The sequence below is a fragment of the Anomaloglossus baeobatrachus genome, chromosome 12 (assembly GCF_048569485.1).
Source record: "Anomaloglossus baeobatrachus isolate aAnoBae1 chromosome 12, aAnoBae1.hap1, whole genome shotgun sequence".
NCBI lineage: Eukaryota > Metazoa > Chordata > Amphibia > Anura > Aromobatidae > Anomaloglossus > Anomaloglossus baeobatrachus.
The window spans coordinates 19077677-19098038 of NC_134364.1; the positions used below are offsets into that span (position 1 = coordinate 19077677).

A 20362-nucleotide genomic window follows, 5' to 3' on the forward strand; every position below is an offset into this window, starting at 1 on the left:
GTCGCGGCTTCTGGAGCTTCATTACAAGACTTTTATGTAGTTCAGTATCAAATGCCTTTGCAAAGTCCAAGTAAATCCCATCATCTGCATTACCAATATCCAGATCTGCACTTACCTCCTCTATTCTCTGCAATATATTTCTGCAGGTCGTCTCTTATAGCGCCCTCAAAAAATTTGCACACCACTGATGTCAGACTTACCGGCCCGGGGGAATTGTCAATGTTTAATTTGCTCAGACGTAGGCGTACTTCTTGTGTTGAATTGGTTATATCAAGTGGCAAACTTTGATTTTTGCCTTGTTGAATGATGTCTGGAACAGTCAGTTCATTGGTCAACACGGATGAAAAGTGCCTGTTTAATATATCAGCCTTTTCTTTGTCCTCGATAATTATCTTGGTATTATCTTTTAAGGGGTTGATACCATGCATTTTTTCTATTTGTCATTGATGTGTTAATGAAATTTATAATCTTATACATAGGGTCAGTATTATACGAGATAAAAATATATAAATTATATTTATAAAACTACTTTGTGGATAAGCCATCCTAATCTTTAGGTTGGGGATCAGGGTGTATATTATATATGCCGCCCGACCACCGTGCGGAGCTGCCGCCCGACCACCGTGCGGAGCTGCCGCCCGACCACCGTGCGGAGCTGCCGCCCGACCACCGTGCGGAGCTGCCGCCCGACCACCGTGCGGAGCTGCCGCCTGACCTACACCCCACCTATTGTCTCCTCCCCATAATCCTATAGAATGTAAGCCCGCAAGGGTAGGGCCCTCTTCCCTCTGTACTAGTCTGTCTACTGTAACTTGTATACGTATTTTGTATGTAACCCCCTTCTCATGTACAGCACCATGGAATTAATGGTGCTCTATAAATAAATAATAATAATAATAATAATAATAATAATAATAATAATAGACACACCTATACAGTAGCTATTTAATATGCAGTCACTTTGGCAGAGCTGTGTGTTTTGATTCCCCCTCTCCCATCCCCCGCAGCCGCCCTCCTGCCCCCTCCTCTCCGGTGACACATTACACCCCTGAAGTTTGCTATCACTCAAGCACAGAAAACTTTCTTGGAAACTCTTCAAACTTTGACAGCACCTTCCAGAAGGGGGGGGTTAAAGCAGCCAATGACAGAGGAGCCGTGCGGCTCTGCAGCCAATCAGCGCACAGCGGACAGTTCCGCGGTGCTGACGACCTTCAGGACTCTAGAATAAAAATGCCTGGAGGAGAAAACAAGTGTTTGCTGGAGAGAAGCCGGGAGCGGCGGAGACCGGGGGACACCGGGGGCAGGGGACACCGGGAGCGGCGGACACCGGGGGACACCGGGGGCAGGGGACACCGGGAGCGGCGGACACCGGGGGACACCGGGGGCAGGGGACACCGGGAGCGGCGGAGACCGGGGGACACCGGGGGCAGGGGACACCGGGGGCAGAGGACACCGGGGGCAGAGGACACCGGGAGCAGAGGACACCGGGAGCGGCGGAGACCGGGGGACACCGGGGGCAGGGGACACCGGGGGCAGAGGACACCGGGGGCAGAGGACACCGGGAGCAGAGGACACCGGGAGCAGAGGACACCGGGAGCGGCGGACACCGGGGGCAGAGGACACCGGGGCTGAGCCTGGAGCCCTGCAGAGTCCCCAGCTCACAGCTCTGCAGAGACCAGAAGAGATCTGCAAGCCTGAACCTCTGCAATGACAGCACAGGGAGTGTGACAGCAAGGCGCGGTGAGTGTGCGCTCGTCTGATCGTGCTGTGCCCCTCCATTATTCAGCAGTCACTGATCGCTCTGCAGGAGGGGGATGGGAGCGCACAGTCACTGCCGGCACCTTACAGTCAGTCCTCAGCCCCATTGTACTGTATAGGTCCTGCACTGCATGCAGAGGGGGTTATGCCTGTGTCTCTCACAGTGGGTCCCATCTGCCGGCATTGTACTGTATAGGTCCTGCACTGTATAAGGGGGGGGAGGGGAGGGGGGCTTATACCTACCTATGTGTCTCTCACAGTTCAGTCTATAGACTGAAGTTATGTCCCCCTCCCCCACAGTGTCTGTTCATCCCTTTGATGCATATACAGTATAGTTATAGCTGTGGTGATATAGCCCCTCCCCAGTGTATATCCTGCGGTAATGATCCCCTCTTATGCACAGGCAGCCATGGTCATTGTCCATACTGGTGTTCTGCCATAGTTTGTATGCACACTGGTGTCGTCCCCAATAGTCTCTGTACCTGTGTAATCATCTCTGTACTTGTGTTATCATCGCTGTAGCTGTGTAATCATCTCTGTACCTGTGTAATAATCTCAATACCTGTGTAACAATCTCTGTAGTTGTGTAACAATCTCTGTAGTTGTGTAACAATCTCTACACTTGTGTAATAATCTCTATACCTGTGTACTAATCTCTACACTTGTGTAATAATCTCTATACCTGTGTAATAATCTCTACACTTGTGTAATAATCTCTATACCTGTGTAATAATCTCTACACTTGTGTAATAATCTCTATACCTGTGTAATAATCTCTACACTTGTGTAATAATCTCTATACCTGTGTAATAATCTCTACACTTGTGTAATAATCTCTACACTTGTGTAATAATCTCATACCTGTGTAATAATCTCTACACTTGTGTAATAATCTCTATACCTGTGTAACAATCTCTACACTTGTGTAATAATCTCAATACCTGTGTAATAATCTCTATACCTGTGTAATCATCTCTACACCTGTGTAATAATCTCTGTAGTTGTGTAATCATCGCTGTAGCTGTGTAATCATCTCTACACCTGTGTAATAGTCTCAATACCTGTGTAACAATCTCTATACCTTTGTAACAATCTCTACACCTGTGTAATAATCTCTACACCTGTGTAACAATCTCTACACCTATGTAATAATCTCAATACCTGTGTAACAATCTCTATACCTGTGTAATAATCTCTGTAGTTGTGTAATAATCTCTACACCTGTGTAATCTCTGTAGTTGTGTAATAATCTCTACACCTGTGTAATAATCTCTATATCTGTGTAACAATCTCTACACTTGTGTAGTAATCTCTGTACCTGTGTAACAATCTCTACACCTGTGTAATAATCTCTATATCTGTGTAACAATCTCTACACTTGTGTAGTAATTTCTGTACCTGTGTAACAATCTCTACACCTGTGTAATTATCTCTATATCTGTGTAATAATCTCTACACTTGTGTAGTAATCTCTGTACCTGTGTAATAATCTCTGTACCTGTCTAATAATCTCTATACCTGTGTAATAATTTCTGTACCTGTGTAATAATCTTTACACCTGTGTAATAATCTCTATATCTGTGTAACAATCTCTACACCTGTCTAATAATCTCTATACCTGTGTAATAATTTCTGTACCTGTGTAATAATCTTTACACCTGTGTAATAATCTCTATATCTGTGTAACAATCTCTACACTTGTGTAGTAATCTCTGTACCTGTGTAGTAATCTCTGTACCTGTGTAATAATCTCTGTACCTGTCTAATAATCTCTATACCTGTGTAATAATTTCTGTACCTGTGTAATAATCTTTACACCTGTGTAATAATCTCTATATCTGTGTAACAATCTCTACACCTGTGTAATAATCTCTGTACCTGTGTAATAATCTCTGTACCTGTATAATCTCTATACCTGTGTAATAATTTCTGTACCTGTGTAATAATCTTTACACCTGTGAAATAATCCCTGTACCCGTGTAGCAACTTTTACACTTGTGTAACAGTCTCTATAACTGTGTAATAATCTCTATACGTGTGTAAGAACTACACATGTGTAGTTTTCTCTACACCTGTGTAATAATCTCTATACCTGTGTAATAGTCTCTGTACCTGTGTAATAATCTCTGTTCCTGTGTAATAATCTCTACACCTGTGAAATAGTCTCTACACCTGTGTAATCATCTCGACATCTGTGTAATAATCTTTACACCTGTGTAATAATCTCTACATCTGTGTAATAATCTCTACACCTGTGTAACAATCCTTACACCTGTGTAATAGTCTCTACACCTGTGTAATAATCTCTGTACCTATGTAACAATCTCTACACCTGTGTAACAATCTCTGCACCTGTGTAATAATTTCTACACCTGTGTAATAATCGCTGTACCTGTGTAATAATCTCTACGCCTGTGTAATAATCTCTGTACCTGTGTAATAATCTCTACCTGTGTAACAATCTCTACACCTGTGTAATAATCTCGATACCTGTGTAATAATCTCTGTACCTGTGTAATAATCTCTACACCTGTGTAATAATCTCTGTACCTGTGTAATAATCTCTACACCTGTGTAACAATCTCTACACCTGTGTAATAATCTCGATACCTGTGTAATAATCTCTGTACCTGTGTAATAATCTCTACACCTGTGTAATAATCTCTGTACCTGTGTAATAATCTCTACACCTGTGTAATAATCTCTACACCTGTGTAATAATCTCTGTACCTGTGTAATAATCTCTACACCTGTGTAATAATCTCTGTACCTGTGTAATAATCTCTACACCTGTGTAATAATCTCTGTACCTGTGTAATAATCTCTGTACCTGTGTAATAAGCCACCTTGGCACAGATATTGGTGTAGTGACACTTCCCATTGATCCATTTCTTAGTGCAATGATTTCTTCTAATACAGAAGTTGCCAATTAATATTTCCAAGGGGCCACATGAGAAATTGGGCAAGTGGTGGAGGGTGGAAGCAAAATGGTGATCAGTCTGGCAGTCGATTCATTCTGCCCAAACTGTGGCCATCACGAATCAGATCCTGGTTATGGCGTTGCTATGATATGTGTTGGCATTTCAAAGAAAACGTAGCTTGTAGAGCCGGCCCCGGAGGCGTAGGTAGAGATGGGACTAGTCCGATGCCACCGGCAGCCGCTCCCGGCCCAGCCCCAGGAGACACACACAGCGGGACCTGTCAGTTATCCAGAGGGCTATGGGAGAAAGGCTATCCCCAATAAATACCAGACAGGGAAAGGATGAACCTTCATTCCCAGTGACCACCCACTAATGGCTCTGCCCGGTACCATTTGTCCTCACACATAATCCATCGCACTCTTGAGCCAAAACATAATACGAGAGCTTTGACCCCGATATGCAGAGCGGATCCCCAGATCCCTGAATATCAGATGCAGCCAATGTGTCTGAAAAGATCAGGCAACCTGTGTGACCAGCCTGTGAAGAGTGGCACACGTACCCACCCAGGAATTTCTGGGCAAAAGGGGGATGGGCACGTTCCCCTGCCTCCATGGCCCAAATGTGATTATAGGCTCGCTCACACGGGCGTATAGTCTCATGTGTGAGAATCGGATGCGACAGGCTAATGACACTCAGTTCAAACACTGCTCATCTGCTGCAAGCGCGAGCCGAGCGTCATCTGCAGCTAGCGGGAGCAGAGCGTCATCTGCTGCGAGCGGGAGCAGAGCGTCATCTGCTGCTGGAGTGAGCCTCATCCGCTGCGGGCGTGAGCCGAGTGTCATCTGCAGCGAGCGCGAGCCGAGTGTCATTCGCTGCGGGCGTGAGCCGAGTGTTATCTGCTGCTAGAGTGAGCGTCATTGCTGCGGGCGTGAGCCGAGTGTCATCCGCTGCGAGCGCGAGCCGAGCGTCATCTGCAGCGAGCGCGAGTCGAGTGTCATCCGCTGCGAGCGCGAGCCGAGCGTCATCCGCTGCGAGCGCGAGCCGAGCGTCATCTGCTGCTAGAGTGAGTGTCATCCGCTGCGAGCGTGAGCCGAGCGTCATCTGCAGCGAGCGCGAGCCGAGCGTCATCCGCTGCGGGCGTGAGCCAAGTGTTATCTGCTGCTAGAGTGAGCGTCATCCTCTGCGAGCGTGAGCCGAGCGTCGTCGGCTGCGAGCGTGAGCTAAGCGTCGTCTGCTGCGAGCATGAGCCGAGTGTCCTCTGCATCGAGTGTGAGCCGAGCGCCATCTGCTGCAAGCGTGAGCCAAGCGTTATCTGCTGCTAGAGTGAGCGTCATCCGCTGCGAGCGTGAGCCAAGTGTCACTCACTGTGATCAGACTATCAAATGCGAGAATCAGATCACATGTGCAGAGAAGATGGAGAACTTAATTTCTCCATCTCCTCGATTGTCTTTGTCGGCGTATAGCAGACTGCTCTTGTATGACGTTAGTATCGTCCAATGTTTTGCACCCATAGACCTGTATGGGTGCGTGACATCTGACATTCGCTGCTATTTGCAGGATGAGTGTTTTTTTTTTTTTTTTCTCATTTGAATCGGCACGAGAAAATAAAGCGCTGGTCGGCTCTGCCCCATAGTATAACATTGGAGAGTGCTGTCCGAGAAAACATGTGCCAGTGTGAGCGAGCCATTAATCTGAGCCTGTCTTACGCCCACATACTGATAACTCATAGCATATCACAGGCTATCACACCGTCTATTTGTGGCTGCATTTCCAGCCGCCATGATATATTTCCAACTGCCACAATACATTTCCAACTGCCATGATACATTTCCAACTGCCATGATACATTTCCAGGCACTATGATGCATTTCCAGCCGCCCTCATCACCTCTGCTCCACGGACACTACATACGGCGCTCGCTCGTTATCTCCTCGGCTCCGTGTAGCGACCACACTACTCTCAGGAATTTTCCAACATTGGGGACGCTAAGTTTCCTTTGAGGCCTCATTCACACATCAGCATTTCTCATCAGTGTTTGTTGCCGCAGCCGGGAGTGGAACTCACAGAGAAAAACAATATAATTGAATGATGGTGCCGCTTCTGTGTTTTGGAGACACTCCTGGTTTTGGCAACAAATATTGATGAAATGCTGCTGTGTGAACGAGGCCTTACTCAAGAGACGTTTGGCTGAAAACGCATGAACATGTGACTCCGGCACTCCGCACTATATATGATACTTCGGTTTGGCATTTGACGGCTGTCTTTTACTGTATAGAAAGTAAAGCGTCCATTTTAGAAGTGCTGGAACATTGTTTGGATTCTGCTGGACTCGGCTCCATGCGCTCTGCGATGCAGGTGAGCCGGATACTTGCTTCACCCTTCATTCATTCAGTCTCCTCTGACTCGGAGCCGGCGTGCACCAGTGATTGAGGAGTCTTCTCCCATTAGTGATCCCTACATCTATATGCGACTCTGCCTTTATTCCAGACCTGACATGACCTGCTGCGTCGGATCATTTTCTGCTCCATAACAGAATATCCAATGATCTGGATGACGTCATTGGAGTATCTATATGTAATTATACGTGTATTGGTACATTGTGGTATCTCACATTGGACCCTCAGTCTTTAACTCACTTTTAATGACCATTTTTTTTTATTGTTGCCAGAAGCGCTAAATAATCTCTCAATTTCGAGCTGTAACAATTAGCAATAAGATTCTTCCGTCCTGCATCACTGTAGGCGTGTGACTACATGAATTGAGTGGGTGCTCCCTGCTCTACCTGCTCCTTCATCCATTGGATATCCAGTGTGCTCCAAATGAATTTTAGCATTGGATAAGCAACACCGTTTGCCAAAAATGTACTCGGGGGCGAATAGTTATCAATTAATCAATCCACTTTAAAATATTTTTTTCTCACAGCCCAGAGTGTGACTTTACAAGTCAGTGAGCCTGCTTTTTCTCCAGAAGCACACATTGGGCTGGGTGGAAAAGATATTTGGGGCACTCAAGGTGGCTGCCAGCCATGGACCTGTTGGATGTGGTGTCTGTCTATAGTTTAGGCTTGAGATGAAGAATGACATATACATTTTCTTATTTCAGAATCAGTGGAGTGAGGGTAACTCTGAAGCCAGGATGCCGGGCACCGTTCAGTGGGCACCACGCTCGCCAGAGTACCAGTCTGAGAAACAATGCAAGAAGACCTCGTTCGCCTTCTACCAGGCAGTGCGGGACCTGCTCCCAGTGTGGGTGCTGGAGGACATGCGGCTGATGGAGGTGTTGCACTGGGAGGAGGGCGGCATCGTCAGCTCGTACTCCCCCTCTGAAGCTCTGCTCTACGCCCTGGTGCACGATCATCTGCTTTATGCCCGTTACCTGCTCAGTCATTTCCCGAACGATGCACTGGCCGTGCCAAGCAAAAGCTTCAGCTGCTGCCAGTCCGGGGCTCCGCACCTCACCATGGCCGTGCGCTACAACCGGCTGCAGATCCTGCGGGAAATATTGCGCACCCTCCGGACATTCCCATCTGAGAGCCGGACTGTCTACATAAACCAGCGGGGGTGTCAACGCGTGGAGGGCGGGAAGACCCCCATACACTTGGCCTGTGAGCTGCAGCGAGTTGAGTGTCTAACTTTGCTGCTGGGGCATGGAGCCTGCCCATACATTAATGACTGCTGCGGCAAAACCCCTCTGGATGGCCTCCTGCAACTTATCCGGGACAGTCCGCAGGATATGCAGCTCAAGAGGCTGTGCCTGGACTCTCTGCTCCTGTACATGCCCAGGGGGATACCCATCTCCACCCGGCAGCAGCTCCAGCAGGACGGCACAGCCTGGCAGGAGGGGCTGGGGAAGGACGTATACAGATGGCTGACCGGCACCTGTCCCCCGACCCTGTTCACCTTGTCCATGCAGACTCTGCTCCGAGCCCTCCCTGCGGACAGATTCCCGGAGGCCCTGGAGGAGATTTCTCTACCGGACTTCTTGAGACCCTTCGCCTTACAGAAGCAAGTCCCCCAATAAGAAAAAAAACCTTGTTTTTTAGGGGGGCGGACGTAGTGTTTTGGTTCAGTTTTACAAGGATGAGTATGTGAGCCCACCCAACACGACCCTGCCCATAGGGTGGCATATTCACGCAGACACGGCCATACGACCGGTCACTGGGGTCTGATGTGTGAACAGGGGCCCATTTCTGCATCTTCTCAACCTCGGTGCTTTCATATCCCAAATTGCCATGTCCCAATCCTATCAGATTGGCATAAGAGACCCCCTCTTACACAGCTGCTACCCCCTATTATAGTCATTTCCTGCTGCAATGTTTGCAAGGGTCTAAAATCTACTTCCAGCCTCGTTAGAGGTTCTGCTCTCAGCCCCATGCTTTACACTGCAGCTCTGCTTCTTTACAAAGGCTGGTGTGTTATGTTATTATACAATAACCCTGACTTTTGCCTCTCAATGCTTTATTGCTGGGGGTCTGGCTGCTGGGACCCCCCAGGATCTGAACGTTCCCTGCGTGCACCGCCGCTCCATTCATTCCTCTAGGAGCGTTGGTTGCACATGCTCACGACCACTCCATTCACAGAGTGGAGATTGAGCCCCCCATTCTCATTAGTGGGGGTCTCGGCAGTAGTACCCCAGCAATTCTATGCATAGGTGATAAATGTGTATGGAACAGCCCTTCTTTTTAGATTGGGGCAGCACTGTAATGTTGGGTGGTCTTCCTATAGGGTCTCTACCCCTAAATCCAGAATATTTGATAATCTGGTACCAGTTTTGCACTGTTATTGCTGGAATAAGGGAATTCTATTGCAGATTTTTACCTTTTTGGAGGCTTTGGTTTATGAATATGAAAGTCTCACGGGGACTTGGAGCCTATTTTTTATATATTTGCTGCATCATTTGCACTTTGGTTCTGTTTTTAGACTTTATTATTAGATATTGAATTAATTTTATTTCACAGCAAAAGCTAAGCGAGCCGGCAGATGAGTGCATGGAGGGAGCGAGCCGGGAGACGAGTGCATAGGGGGAGCGAGCCGGGAGACGAGTGCATAGGGGGAGCGAGCCGGGAGACGAGTGCATAGGGGGAGCGAGCCGGGAGACGAGTGCATAGGGGGAGCGAGCCGGGAGACGAGTGCATAGGGGGAGCGAGCCGGGAGACGAGTGCATAGGGGGAGCGAGCCGGCAGATGAGTGCATGGAGGGAGCGAGCCGGCAGATGAGTGCATAGGGGGAGCGAGCCGGGAGATGAGTGCATAGGGGGAGCGAGCCAGGAGACGAGTGCATAGGGGGAGCGAGCCGGGAGATGAGTGCATAGGGGGAGCGAGCCGGGAGACGAGTGCATAGGGGGAGCGAGCCGGGAGACGAGTGCATAGGGGGAGCGAGCCGGGAGACGAGTGCATAAGGGGAGCGAGCCGGGAGACGAGTGCATAGGGGGAGCGAGCCGGGAGACGAGTGCATAGGGGGAGCGAGCCGGCAGACGAGTGCATGGAGGGAGCGAGCCGGCAGACGAGTGCATGGAGGGAGCGAGCCAGCAGACGAGTGCATGGAGGGAGCGAGCCGGCAGACGAGTGCATGGAGGGAGCGAGCCGGCAGACGAGTGCATGGAGGGAGCGAGCCGGGAGACGAGTGCATGGAGGGAGCGAGCCGGGAGACGAGTGCATAGGGGGAGCGAGCCGGGAGACGAGTGCATGGAGGGAGCGAGCCGGGAGACGAGTGCATGGAGGGAGCGAGCCGGGAGACGAGTGCATAGGGGGAGCGAGCCGGGAGACGAGTGCATAGGGGGAGCGAGCCGGGAGACGAGTGCATAGGGGGAGCGAGCCGGGAGACGAGTGCATAGGGGGAGCGAGCCGGGAGACGAGTGCATAGGGGGAGCGAGCCGGGAGACGAGTGCATAGGGGGAGCGAGCCGGGAGACGAGTGCATAGGGGGAGCGAGCCGGGAGACGAGTGCATAGGGGGAGCGAGCCGGCAGATGAGTGCATGGAGGGAGCGAGCCGGCAGATGAGTGCATGGAGGGAGCGAGCCGGCAGATGAGTGCATAGGGGGAGCGAGCCGGGAGACGAGTGCATAGGGGGAGCGAGCCGGGAGACGAGTGCATAGGGGGAGCGAGCCGGCAGATGAGTGCATGGAGGGAGCGAGCCGGCAGATGAGTGCATAGGGGGAGCGAGCCGGGAGATGAGTGCATAGGGGGAGCGAGCCGGGAGACGAGTGCATAGGGGGAGCGAGCCGGGAGATGAGTGCATAGGGGGAGCGAGCCGGGAGATGAGTGCATGGATGGAGCGAGGTGGGACGAGTGCCTAGGGAGAGCGAGCCGGCAGACGAGCGCATGGAGGGAGTGAGCCGGCAGACGAGCGCATGGAGGGAGCGAGCTGGCAGACGAGTGCCTAGGAGGAGCGCCTCGGGGGAGCGAGCCGGCAGAAGAGAGCATGGAGGAAGCGAGCCGGCAGATGAGTGCCTGGGGGGGAGCGAGCCGGCAGACGAGTGTCTGGGGGGGAGCGAGCCGGCAGACGAGTGTCTGGGGGGGAGCGAGCCGGCAGACGAGCGTCTGGGGGGGAGCGAGCCGGCAGACGAGCGCCTGGGGGAGTGAGCCGGCAGACGAGCGCCTGGGGGGAGCGAGCCGGCAGACGAGAGCATGGAGGGAGCGAGCCGGCAGACGAGAGCATGGAGGGAGCGAGCCGGCAGACGAGTGCATGGGGGAGCGAGCCGGCAGACGAGTGCATGGGGGAGTGAGCCGGCAGACAAGCGCATGGAGGGAGCGAGCCGGCAGACGAGTGCATGGGGGAGCGAGCCGGCAGACAAGCGCATGGAGGGAGCGAGCCGGAAGACGAGCGCCTGGGGGGAGTGAGCCGGCAGACGAGCGCCTGGGGGGAGCGAGCCGGCAGACGAGTCCACACAGGGGGGTGCTAGCCTGCAGATGATTCCATAGGGTGAGCGAGCCGGCAGATGAGTCCATAGGGGGAGCAAGCCTGCAGATGAGTGCATGGGGTGAGTGAGCCAGCAGACGAGTCCACACAGGGGGAGCTAGCCTGCAGACGAGTCCATAGGGGACGCGAGCCAACAGACGAGCGCATGGAGTGAGCGAACCGGTAGACAAGTCCATTAGGGGAGAGAGCCTGCAGACAAGCGCATGGGGCGAGCGAGCCGGCAGATGAGCACCCGGGGGGGGAGCGAGGCAGATGAGCACACGGGGGGAGCGAGCCGGACACCACCATGCACTGCTGGATCTTGCAGAAGTTATAGCGCAGACATTTCCAATCTGTCGGCTTCAGGCTATTGCAAACCTACAACTCCCATCATGCACTGCACAAAGGCTGCTGCGCCTGTTTGGAGTTGAAGTTTGGCAACAGTCAGAGATGTAGATTTTTGCATTTTTTTTTTTTTTTTTTTTGAAGCATCGCCCCCTTCTCCTCCAACCATGCACATCTCAGGGTCTCAGAGATTATATATATATATATATATATATATATAATGTATATATATATTTGCACTCTTTCCCGGCGGTGCGCAGGACGGGGAAATGCACCCCAGTACAAAGCACTTTATAAAGCTGTACAATGACGTGTCCATGTATTTATGTGCCCGCAGACTCCCCTCCGACTACCTCAGAGTCTGCCGGGTCTGCACTTTCTGGAATTATTTATTAGTTGCCTGAGAAATAAAACAATATTGCACTGAATGTGGCGTCTTCCCTCGAGGGGGCTCAGCTTGGGAGGCTCAGCTCGGGGTCTGGGGGAACATACATGGGTTTGTACAATTCTTTAAGTAGCAATTGTCCAATGATCAAAATCTGTAAGATGCCATATCCCACCGATAAAGGAGATCATGGTGTCCTGGTCAGCTGCTACAGAACATCTTAGGCTAGCCAGCAGGCATGAAAGCACAGCCTCATCCTCACTACAATATGCCATCGCTGGGGGGGGCCGACCTCTGAGACCCTCAAAGATCTGGATAATAATTCACTGGATCATTGGGGTCCTCGAGGTTAGAGCCCCCGCTCCCCATCAAACCAAGCACAGACGCTCCGTGCACCCTTGTCGTGCCCAAACCGCTCAGTGCACCCTACTTCTTGTTTTGCATCCGTCTCTGCCCCCGTCTTTATTGATTGACAGCTCTGACATTACCTAAGTCATAGATGGATGGGAAGGAGCACTGAACCACTCGGCCACGGCAAGGGTGGACCAGCTGTGCTTGGTTTGAACAGTTAAAAGGTTTCCTCCGCTATTTGCTGCCAGTCTCATGAATGGAGCATTTTAGAGTGCTGTATTTGGGATTGGTGGGGGTCCCATCTGTCTGACCCATCACCTATTCTTTTAATCTAAGGAATACCCCTTTAATACATTTGGCAAGTGCAGCAAACCCATTCATTTCTACAAATTTGGGTGACTATGGGGAAGGGGTGTCTGCCTCTCCGTGAGGTCAGGATTGGACATATTGGATTTCGTTAGGTCTGATCCTTTTGTTCTTGAGGGAGACAAGTCGTGGGGAGAAGTGAGAGGCGGCTGCTTGTCCCCCCTTTAATTCTAGGCTTTGCGTCCTTCCACAGTATGGGGGGATTTATTCCTTCTTTTCGGCTCATTTCATCCAGATTTTACCCCTCGGTGACACGCGCTCACGTCCTGACACTACGGTCCCCTTATCTCCATTACACACGGGGCCTCCGACATCACAAAACACCAAGTCTCCTGTTATCTCCATTCATAATATTCACTGCGAGTAAACACGAGGAAAACACAAACAACGTAACAGAAAACACCGATACAAAGCGCGCTGTGTGCACCGTATCCGCACCCTGCTGCGGGGTCCATATATCCCTGAGACCTCCGGAATATAATCACTATCATGATGGCCAGGAGCCGAGGGCAAGTGGTAAGTCACGCAGAGGTATCCAAAAAAGGATCAGCAGCACAGAGGATTTCAGGAGAGGTGCAAGTTAATCTGTGTGTAAGTTAAATGAGGGTGAGAGGTCACAAGAGTTAGATTCCCAGCAGCACAGGAGTATTTAAGCAGAAAGCTGAAGTGAGACAGATAGAGACATGAGAGCACAGAGGAATGGAAACGAGATGTTTTGCCAGCAGCACAGAGTGTTTAAGGGGAAAGCACACTATATACGCAAAGGAAAAGCAGACACGAGAGGTCCCAGAGGAGTTAGGTCTGCAGCACAGAGTACTTCAGGAGAGGTGCATGATGGGAGTGGTGTTCCCAGCAGCACAGAGTATTTCAGGAGAGGTGCATAAAGGCAGTGGTGTTCCCAGCAGCACAGAGTATTTCAGGCGAGGTGCATGATGGGAGTGGTGTTGCCAGGAGCACAGAGTATTTCAAGAGAGGTGCATGATGGAAGTGGTGTTCCCAGCAGCACAGAGTATTTCAGGCGAGGTGCATGATGGGAGTGGTGTTGCCAGGAGCACAGAGTATTTCAGGAGAGGTGCATGATGGGAGTGGTGTTGCCAGCAGCACAGAGTATTTCAGGAGAGGTGCATGATGGGAGTGGTGTTCCCAGCAGCACAGAGTATTTCAGGAGAGGTGCATGATAGGAGTGGTGTTCCCAGCAGCAGAGTACTTCAGGAGAGGTGCATGATGGGAGTGGTGCTCCCAGCAGCATGCTTATACTTGCTGCATATATAAATGGAGATGAGCGGGCGGTCACAGGCACAGGCTGGGCGTGAGGTTCCCGGCAGCACAGACCATTTCACATGAGAATGGAAACTTCTATTCTTCTTCCATGTAACAGACGCGCAGGCTGCAGGCGACGGGGAAACAGAAACAGAAAGTTAGAAAGTGAGAGCGGATCGTGTTACAGGCCGGGGCGCGGCCGCTTTATGTGACTGATGGTGATATCGGCCCCGATGCTGCTCCACGAGTGCGAGGACTGGAGACCACACTTATGTGAATGGCGCTTGATTGTGGCTGCTGCAGAGAGATAAGGCTTTATGACGGAGGAGTCAATAGACGTAAACACAAGTGCACACGTGAGGTCCAGGAGGCCACGGGCTCAGTGGCTGCAGATCCACGGATAACATCTCATACAGGAGAGGAGCAGGACGAGTGTGCGCAGAGGTGGTGATAACATCTTATACAGGAGAGGAGCAGGACGAGTGTGCGCAGAGGTGGTGATAACATCTTATACAGGAGAGGAGCAGGACGAGTGTGCGCAGAGGTGGTGATAACATCTCATACAGGAGAGGAGCAGGACGAGTGTGCGCAGAGGTGGTGATAACATCTCATACAGGAGAGGAGCAGGACGAGTGTGCGCAGAGGTGGTGATAACATCTTATACGGGAGAGGAGCAGGACGAGTGTGCGCAGAGGTGGTGATAACATCTTATACAGGAGAGGAGCAGGACGAGTGTGCGCAGAGGTGGTGATAACATCTCATACAGGAGAGGAGCAGGACGAGTGAGCGCAGAGGTGGTGATAACATCTCATACAGGAGAGGAGCAGGACGAGTGTGCGCAGAGGTGGTGATAACATCTCATACAGGAGAGGAGCAGGACGAGTGTGCGCAGAGGTGGTGATAACATCTTATACAGGAGAGGAGCAGGACGAGTGTGCGCAGAGGTGGTGATAACATCTTATACAGGAGAGGAGCAGGACGAGTGTGCGCAGAGGTGGTGATAACATCTTATACAGGAGAGGAGCAGGACGAGTGTGCGCAGAGGTGGTGATAACATCTACAGTCGGGGAATTCCTCTGTTGGTTCCAGCCCGGCCGGTTCTCACCTGCCCACGTCTGATCCATCCACATCCAGAGTGAACGCTATGTAGGGGGTGAAGGTCACATCTCACCCGGATGGGGGGACGGCAGCAGCGTGCCGACGAAGGGGGGGGCGGCAGCAGCGTGCCGACGAAGGGGGGGGGCGGCAGCAGCGTGCCGACGAAGGGGGGGCGGCAGCAGCGTGCCGACGAAGGGGGGACGGCAGCAGCGTGCCGACGAAGGGGGGACGGCAGCAGCGTGCCGACGAAGGGGGGACGGCAGCAGCGTGCCGACGAAGGGGGGAGGGAGGGTGTGATGCTGCAGTAAGACTGGGGGTAACACACCTTCTTACCCATTCTATGATGATCCTCCGTCCGGCACGGGCTGAACTTGGTCTCACATTTCTATGGTGTAAATGGTCTTATAGTTTTCCTCTTTTCTATAATGTCTGTGTTTAGATATTGCGCAGACAAGGCCGGCCCGTAAACCGCCATCCGCACGTATCCTTACCGCGACGTCCCCCGCAACATCCGCACACACTACATGCGTATTCTGCAGTCAAAGTCACCCTTAGCAACAGACAAAAAAAAAAACAGGAAAGTCAAAACCATATCTTCAAATAAAGAAATAAGAACCCCGCACAGAATCGATTTATTGTTTTATTTAACCAACGATAACGGGGGAGGCGCCACACCTAGAGGACAAATAATTAGCGGTCTGGATCCACTACACCCCACGGTCACACAGTACAGCGTACATTGCCAGAGAAAATAAAAAATAAAATGTTATTTTGGGGTCACTGTAACAAAATGCATCCTGCGTGCAGATACATTCATTAACCCTTGCTACACCCACGGATGTGCAATGCCGGCTACGTGACTTATTACAGCATTAGACCCTAGGACTGAAGACCCACGATATAACACAGCCTAGCGGAATAGACCGGAAGGCAAAAAAACAGATAAAAAAAATGACAGAATGTGCAACGTTTCGCAAGTGATACAAGAGGGGTGTAACAGAGGAAAACCCCAGGAAAGAAGTCGCTTTCCCATATATTATGATGGTAGCTATCTGCTCCTGGAAAAGCTGGGTGACAGCAGGCACAGGCGGCCACCACTGGGTAGTCACCAGTCACCGGGTAGACGGAAACAGTCAACATGGCCGTGGGCACAACTGTCACACGGACCGACTTACTAATTACTGGGACATTGCTAGACCCTGCTCCCACGTTACCCCCCATCTACAGAGTCGGGGATAACCTGCTGATAGCTGGGATCCCACCCAATCGGATCAAATCCTCCGTTCATGGTGGAAGCAGTTACTTAGATGCACTCTAATGGGGCACTACAGAGTCCAGCTTTCAGTAGGATCCCATTGTCTATGGGACTGGCAGAGCTCGCGGAGCACAGTCCCATAGGCAATGACTCTAGTAATGTTGCATGTGCAGCCAATGCTCCACTATCCATGCTTTATAGAGACTCCGCACTGTCAGGGGGTCCCAGCCGTCAGACCCCCAATAATCAATAAGCAAAGGGTTATTACCAAGTAGCCATGTTAGCAAACATTGGCCAACAACCCAAAGCAGTCAGAGCCATCACATCTGATCTTACCCAACTTTTCCAGGAACAGAAAAAAAAAAAAAAAAAAATAATAAGAGGACGACCCCAGGACTTATTTTTGGGGGCGTAAACTTTTAAAAATGTTGAATTAAAAACTAACCTCAGATATGTTTGTAGTTTTTTTTTTTAATAAAAAAAAAAAAAAAAAAGGTCAAATTGATTTAGTTAGAAGCAAATGGTTAAAATTTCACACACTTGTAGGATATGATCAGTCTCACTGGCCGGCGAGGGGAGCAAAAAGACCCCCGACAAGGACCCGCTACCACCTCATATGCAGAAGGGACCTCACAGATGGTCACGTTATGGCACAACATATGGAGACCTCCACAGTGTGGCGGGGAGACCCCCGCACACGTCACGGCGTCCGCTCGGTGGCAGCATTGTTCAGTGCAGTTTGGCAGCGGAGGATGCGGGTGGTCCGGATCGGGGTGGACGCCACTGTCCCCGCACAATATCTAACAATTCAGCTACAGGAAGCGGCGAACATGGCGGCCGGTGCTCAGTCCATCTACAATGATGACGTCTGGAACGAGGGCGCGGACAGAATGTGGAAATGCTCCGGACCGGGCAAAGTGCTGGGCGTGTTAGTAAGGACAACACAGGCTTTATAGCAGCAGAAGAACTATGATCACGTGGATTAGCAGCCGGATCTGGCAGCAGCGCTCGCTCAGATTACCTCCCACTCATCCTCGAAGTCCGACTGTGCCAGGACGCTGTCGCACTTTGGAATGTCGGGGTGATGGCTGTACGTCTTCGTGAGACGCTGGAGGAGGGACCCCGAGCTGCTCACCCCCCACAGCTCGTCCTGGGGCGTCACTGAAAAGAAACCGCAAAATATCAGTGTGTGAATGGTCATCAGCAAGGTTCTGTCTGCAGCCACCACTAGAGGGAGCTCCCTGTATACAGAGATACATGATAAGACCCTGTCTGCAGCCACCACTAGAGGGAGCTCCCTGTATACAGAGATACATAAGATCCTGTCTGCAGCCACCACTAGAGGGAGCTCTCTGTATACAGAGATACATGGTAAGATCCTGTCTGCAGCCACCACTAGAGGGAGCTCTCTGTATACAGAGATACATGGTAAGATCCTGTCTGCAGCCACCACTAGAGGGAGCTCTCTGTATACAGAGATACATGGTAAGATCCTGTCTGCAGCCACCACTAGGGAGAGCTCCCTGTATACAGAGATACATGATAAGATCATGTCTGCAGCCACCACTAGGGGGAGCTCCCTGTATACAGAGACACATGATAAGATCCTGCCTGCAGCCACCACTAGGGGGAGATCCCTGTATACAGAGACACATGATAAGATTCTGTCTGCAGCCACCACTAGGGGGAGATCCCTCTATACAGAGATACATGATAAGATCTTGTCTGCAGCCACCACTAGGGGGAGCTCCCTGTATACAGAGATACATGATAAGATCCTGTCTGCAGCCACCACTAGGGGGAGCTCCATGTATACAGAGATACATGATAAGATCTTGTCTGCAGCCACCACTAGGGGGAGCTCCCTGTATACAGAGATACATGATAAGATCCTGTCTGCAGCCACCACTAGGGAGAGCTCCCTGTATACAGAGATACATGATAAGATCCTGTCTGCAGTCACCACTAGGGAGAGCTCCCTGCATACAGAGATATATGATAAGATCCTGTCTGCAGCCACCACTAGGGGGAGCTCCCTGTATACAGAGATACATGATAAGATCCTGTCTGCAGCCACCACTAGGGAGAGCTCCCTGTATACAGAGATACATGATAAGATCCTGTCTGCAGTCACCACTAGGGAGAGCTCCCTGCATACAGAGATATATGATAAGATCCTGTCTGCAGCCACCACTAGGGGGAGCTCCCTGTATACAGAGACACATGATAAGATCCTGTCTGCAGCCACCACTAGGGGGAGCTCCCTGTATACAGAGACACATGATAAGATCCTGTCTGCAGCCACCACTAGGGGGAGCTCCCTGTATACAGAGATACATGATAAGATCCTGTCTGCAGCCACCACTAGGGAGAGCTCCCTGTATACAGAGATACATGATAAGATCCTGTCTGCAGCCACCACTAGGGGGAGCTCCCTGTATACAGAGATACATGATAAGATCCTGTCTGCAGTCACCACTAGGGAGAGCTCCCTGTATACAGAGATACATGATAAGATCCTGTCTGCAGCCACCACTAGGGGGATCTCCCTGTATACAGAGATACATGATAATATCCTGCCTGCAGCCACCACTAGGGGGAGCTCCCTGTATACAGAGATACATGATAAGATCCTGTCTGCAGCCACCACTAGGGGGAGCTCCCTGTATACAGTGATAATAGCTCTTCCTTTGTCATGTCCTCACCTGTTAGCCATGACATATTGCCCGGGATCTTCTTCCAGTAGTCCCCAGCTGCGTTCTTCTCAGTAATCCCATACCGTCTAGCAATATCCCCGTTCGGACACAGGGCCCACACCGTTCTCGCGCTCACTGCGAGCTGACATGCCTGCAAACCTACAGAGAAAGATGAAGGGTATGTATACTTCTGCAACTGATTTTCTTAACTTATGTGTATAGTCTGGATTAAACATCTACCGTTCTATGTACGCAGCTCCGCTGCAGACCAAGCAGACCTTGTGCTTAGATCAGAGGAGGCAGACGGAGCGGCCTAGATCTGACTACACAGGGTCTGTTTGTAGTCTGTAACCATGGAGACACATTGCTCTGCCTGGGAGCTGTATACACCAAACCAAAACTACACGATAGGCCATGACCAAGATGACCGGGCCCGTACCTGGCACATGCTCCCAGTCTACCCCGACGGGCATCTCCTCTGTGATACCGATCCTTACGTAAACATTGCACTTGTTATCCAGCGTCCATAGCATATTGTCATTTGGACCGGAGTAAACATTTATCAGGTTGATCCCTACAGGCTGCGAAAAAATATATGGATAATAAACTGTTAAAATAAATACACAATTTCTGCTTCCTGTCAATGTTTGCAACAATGTATCGAGGCAGCTGCACAATGCTCTCTGTAGTGTCCTGCACCGATACAGTGTAACACATCCTCAGCTGTCTACGTAGCATTAACTCAAGCTGGATTTATCAGCAAAACCCATGTCCATTCACTGGAAGCAAGCAGAGGTGGTTAAGTCTCTTTTTGTTGTTATTTTTGGTGTCAGCGCCCCTTTAAGAGCTGCGAGGGCGTCGTTGGGGGGGGGGGGGACGGACGGCGGGAGCACAGGTCTTTCCTGCTCGCACCATTTGAGGTTACGGTTATATTTAGCCGCCGTCCCTGGAAAGGGCGATGTTTACACACAGATCCCTGCGTTACATCAGGTGCGGTGCGGACGCCGCTCATGTGGAAAGTATGCGGTGAC

The 20362-nt window shown here is 50.9% G+C and overlaps 2 protein-coding genes across 4 annotated transcripts in view; one reads left to right on the forward strand and one right to left on the reverse strand.

Moving 5' to 3' along the window:
• Positions 1 to 1524: 1524 nt before the first annotated feature.
• Positions 1525 to 9762, forward strand: ANKRD9 (ankyrin repeat domain 9). Of its 2 annotated transcripts, XM_075330928.1 has the most exons (3): positions 1525 to 1740; positions 6955 to 7034; positions 7782 to 9762. In XM_075330928.1, exons 2-3 carry the CDS (start codon positions 7017 to 7019, stop codon positions 8697 to 8699), a joined length of 936 nt encoding a protein of 311 aa, XP_075187043.1. In that variant the 5' UTR covers positions 1525 to 1740; positions 6955 to 7016; the 3' UTR covers positions 8700 to 9762. The 2 variants fall into 2 exon arrangements, with proteins under 2 accessions (XP_075187043.1, XP_075187044.1); XM_075330929.1 differs by lacking the exon at positions 6955 to 7034 and having other exon boundaries at positions 7782 to 9761.
• Positions 9763 to 16007: 6245 nt separating this feature from the next.
• The window catches only part of TECPR2 (tectonin beta-propeller repeat containing 2), a 39706-nt gene continuing 35351 nt past the window's right edge, over positions 16008 to 20362 (reverse strand). For both annotated transcript variants that reach the window (XM_075330215.1, XM_075330216.1), the window contains exons 18-20: positions 19771 to 19912; positions 19341 to 19490; positions 16008 to 17796 (exon numbers count right to left, since the gene is read on the reverse strand). In XM_075330215.1, coding sequence (XP_075186330.1) covers positions 17648 to 17796; positions 19341 to 19490; positions 19771 to 19912 — 441 coding nt within the window. In that variant the 3' untranslated portion in view covers positions 16008 to 17647. The remainder of the gene's footprint in view (positions 17797 to 19340; positions 19491 to 19770; positions 19913 to 20362) is intronic.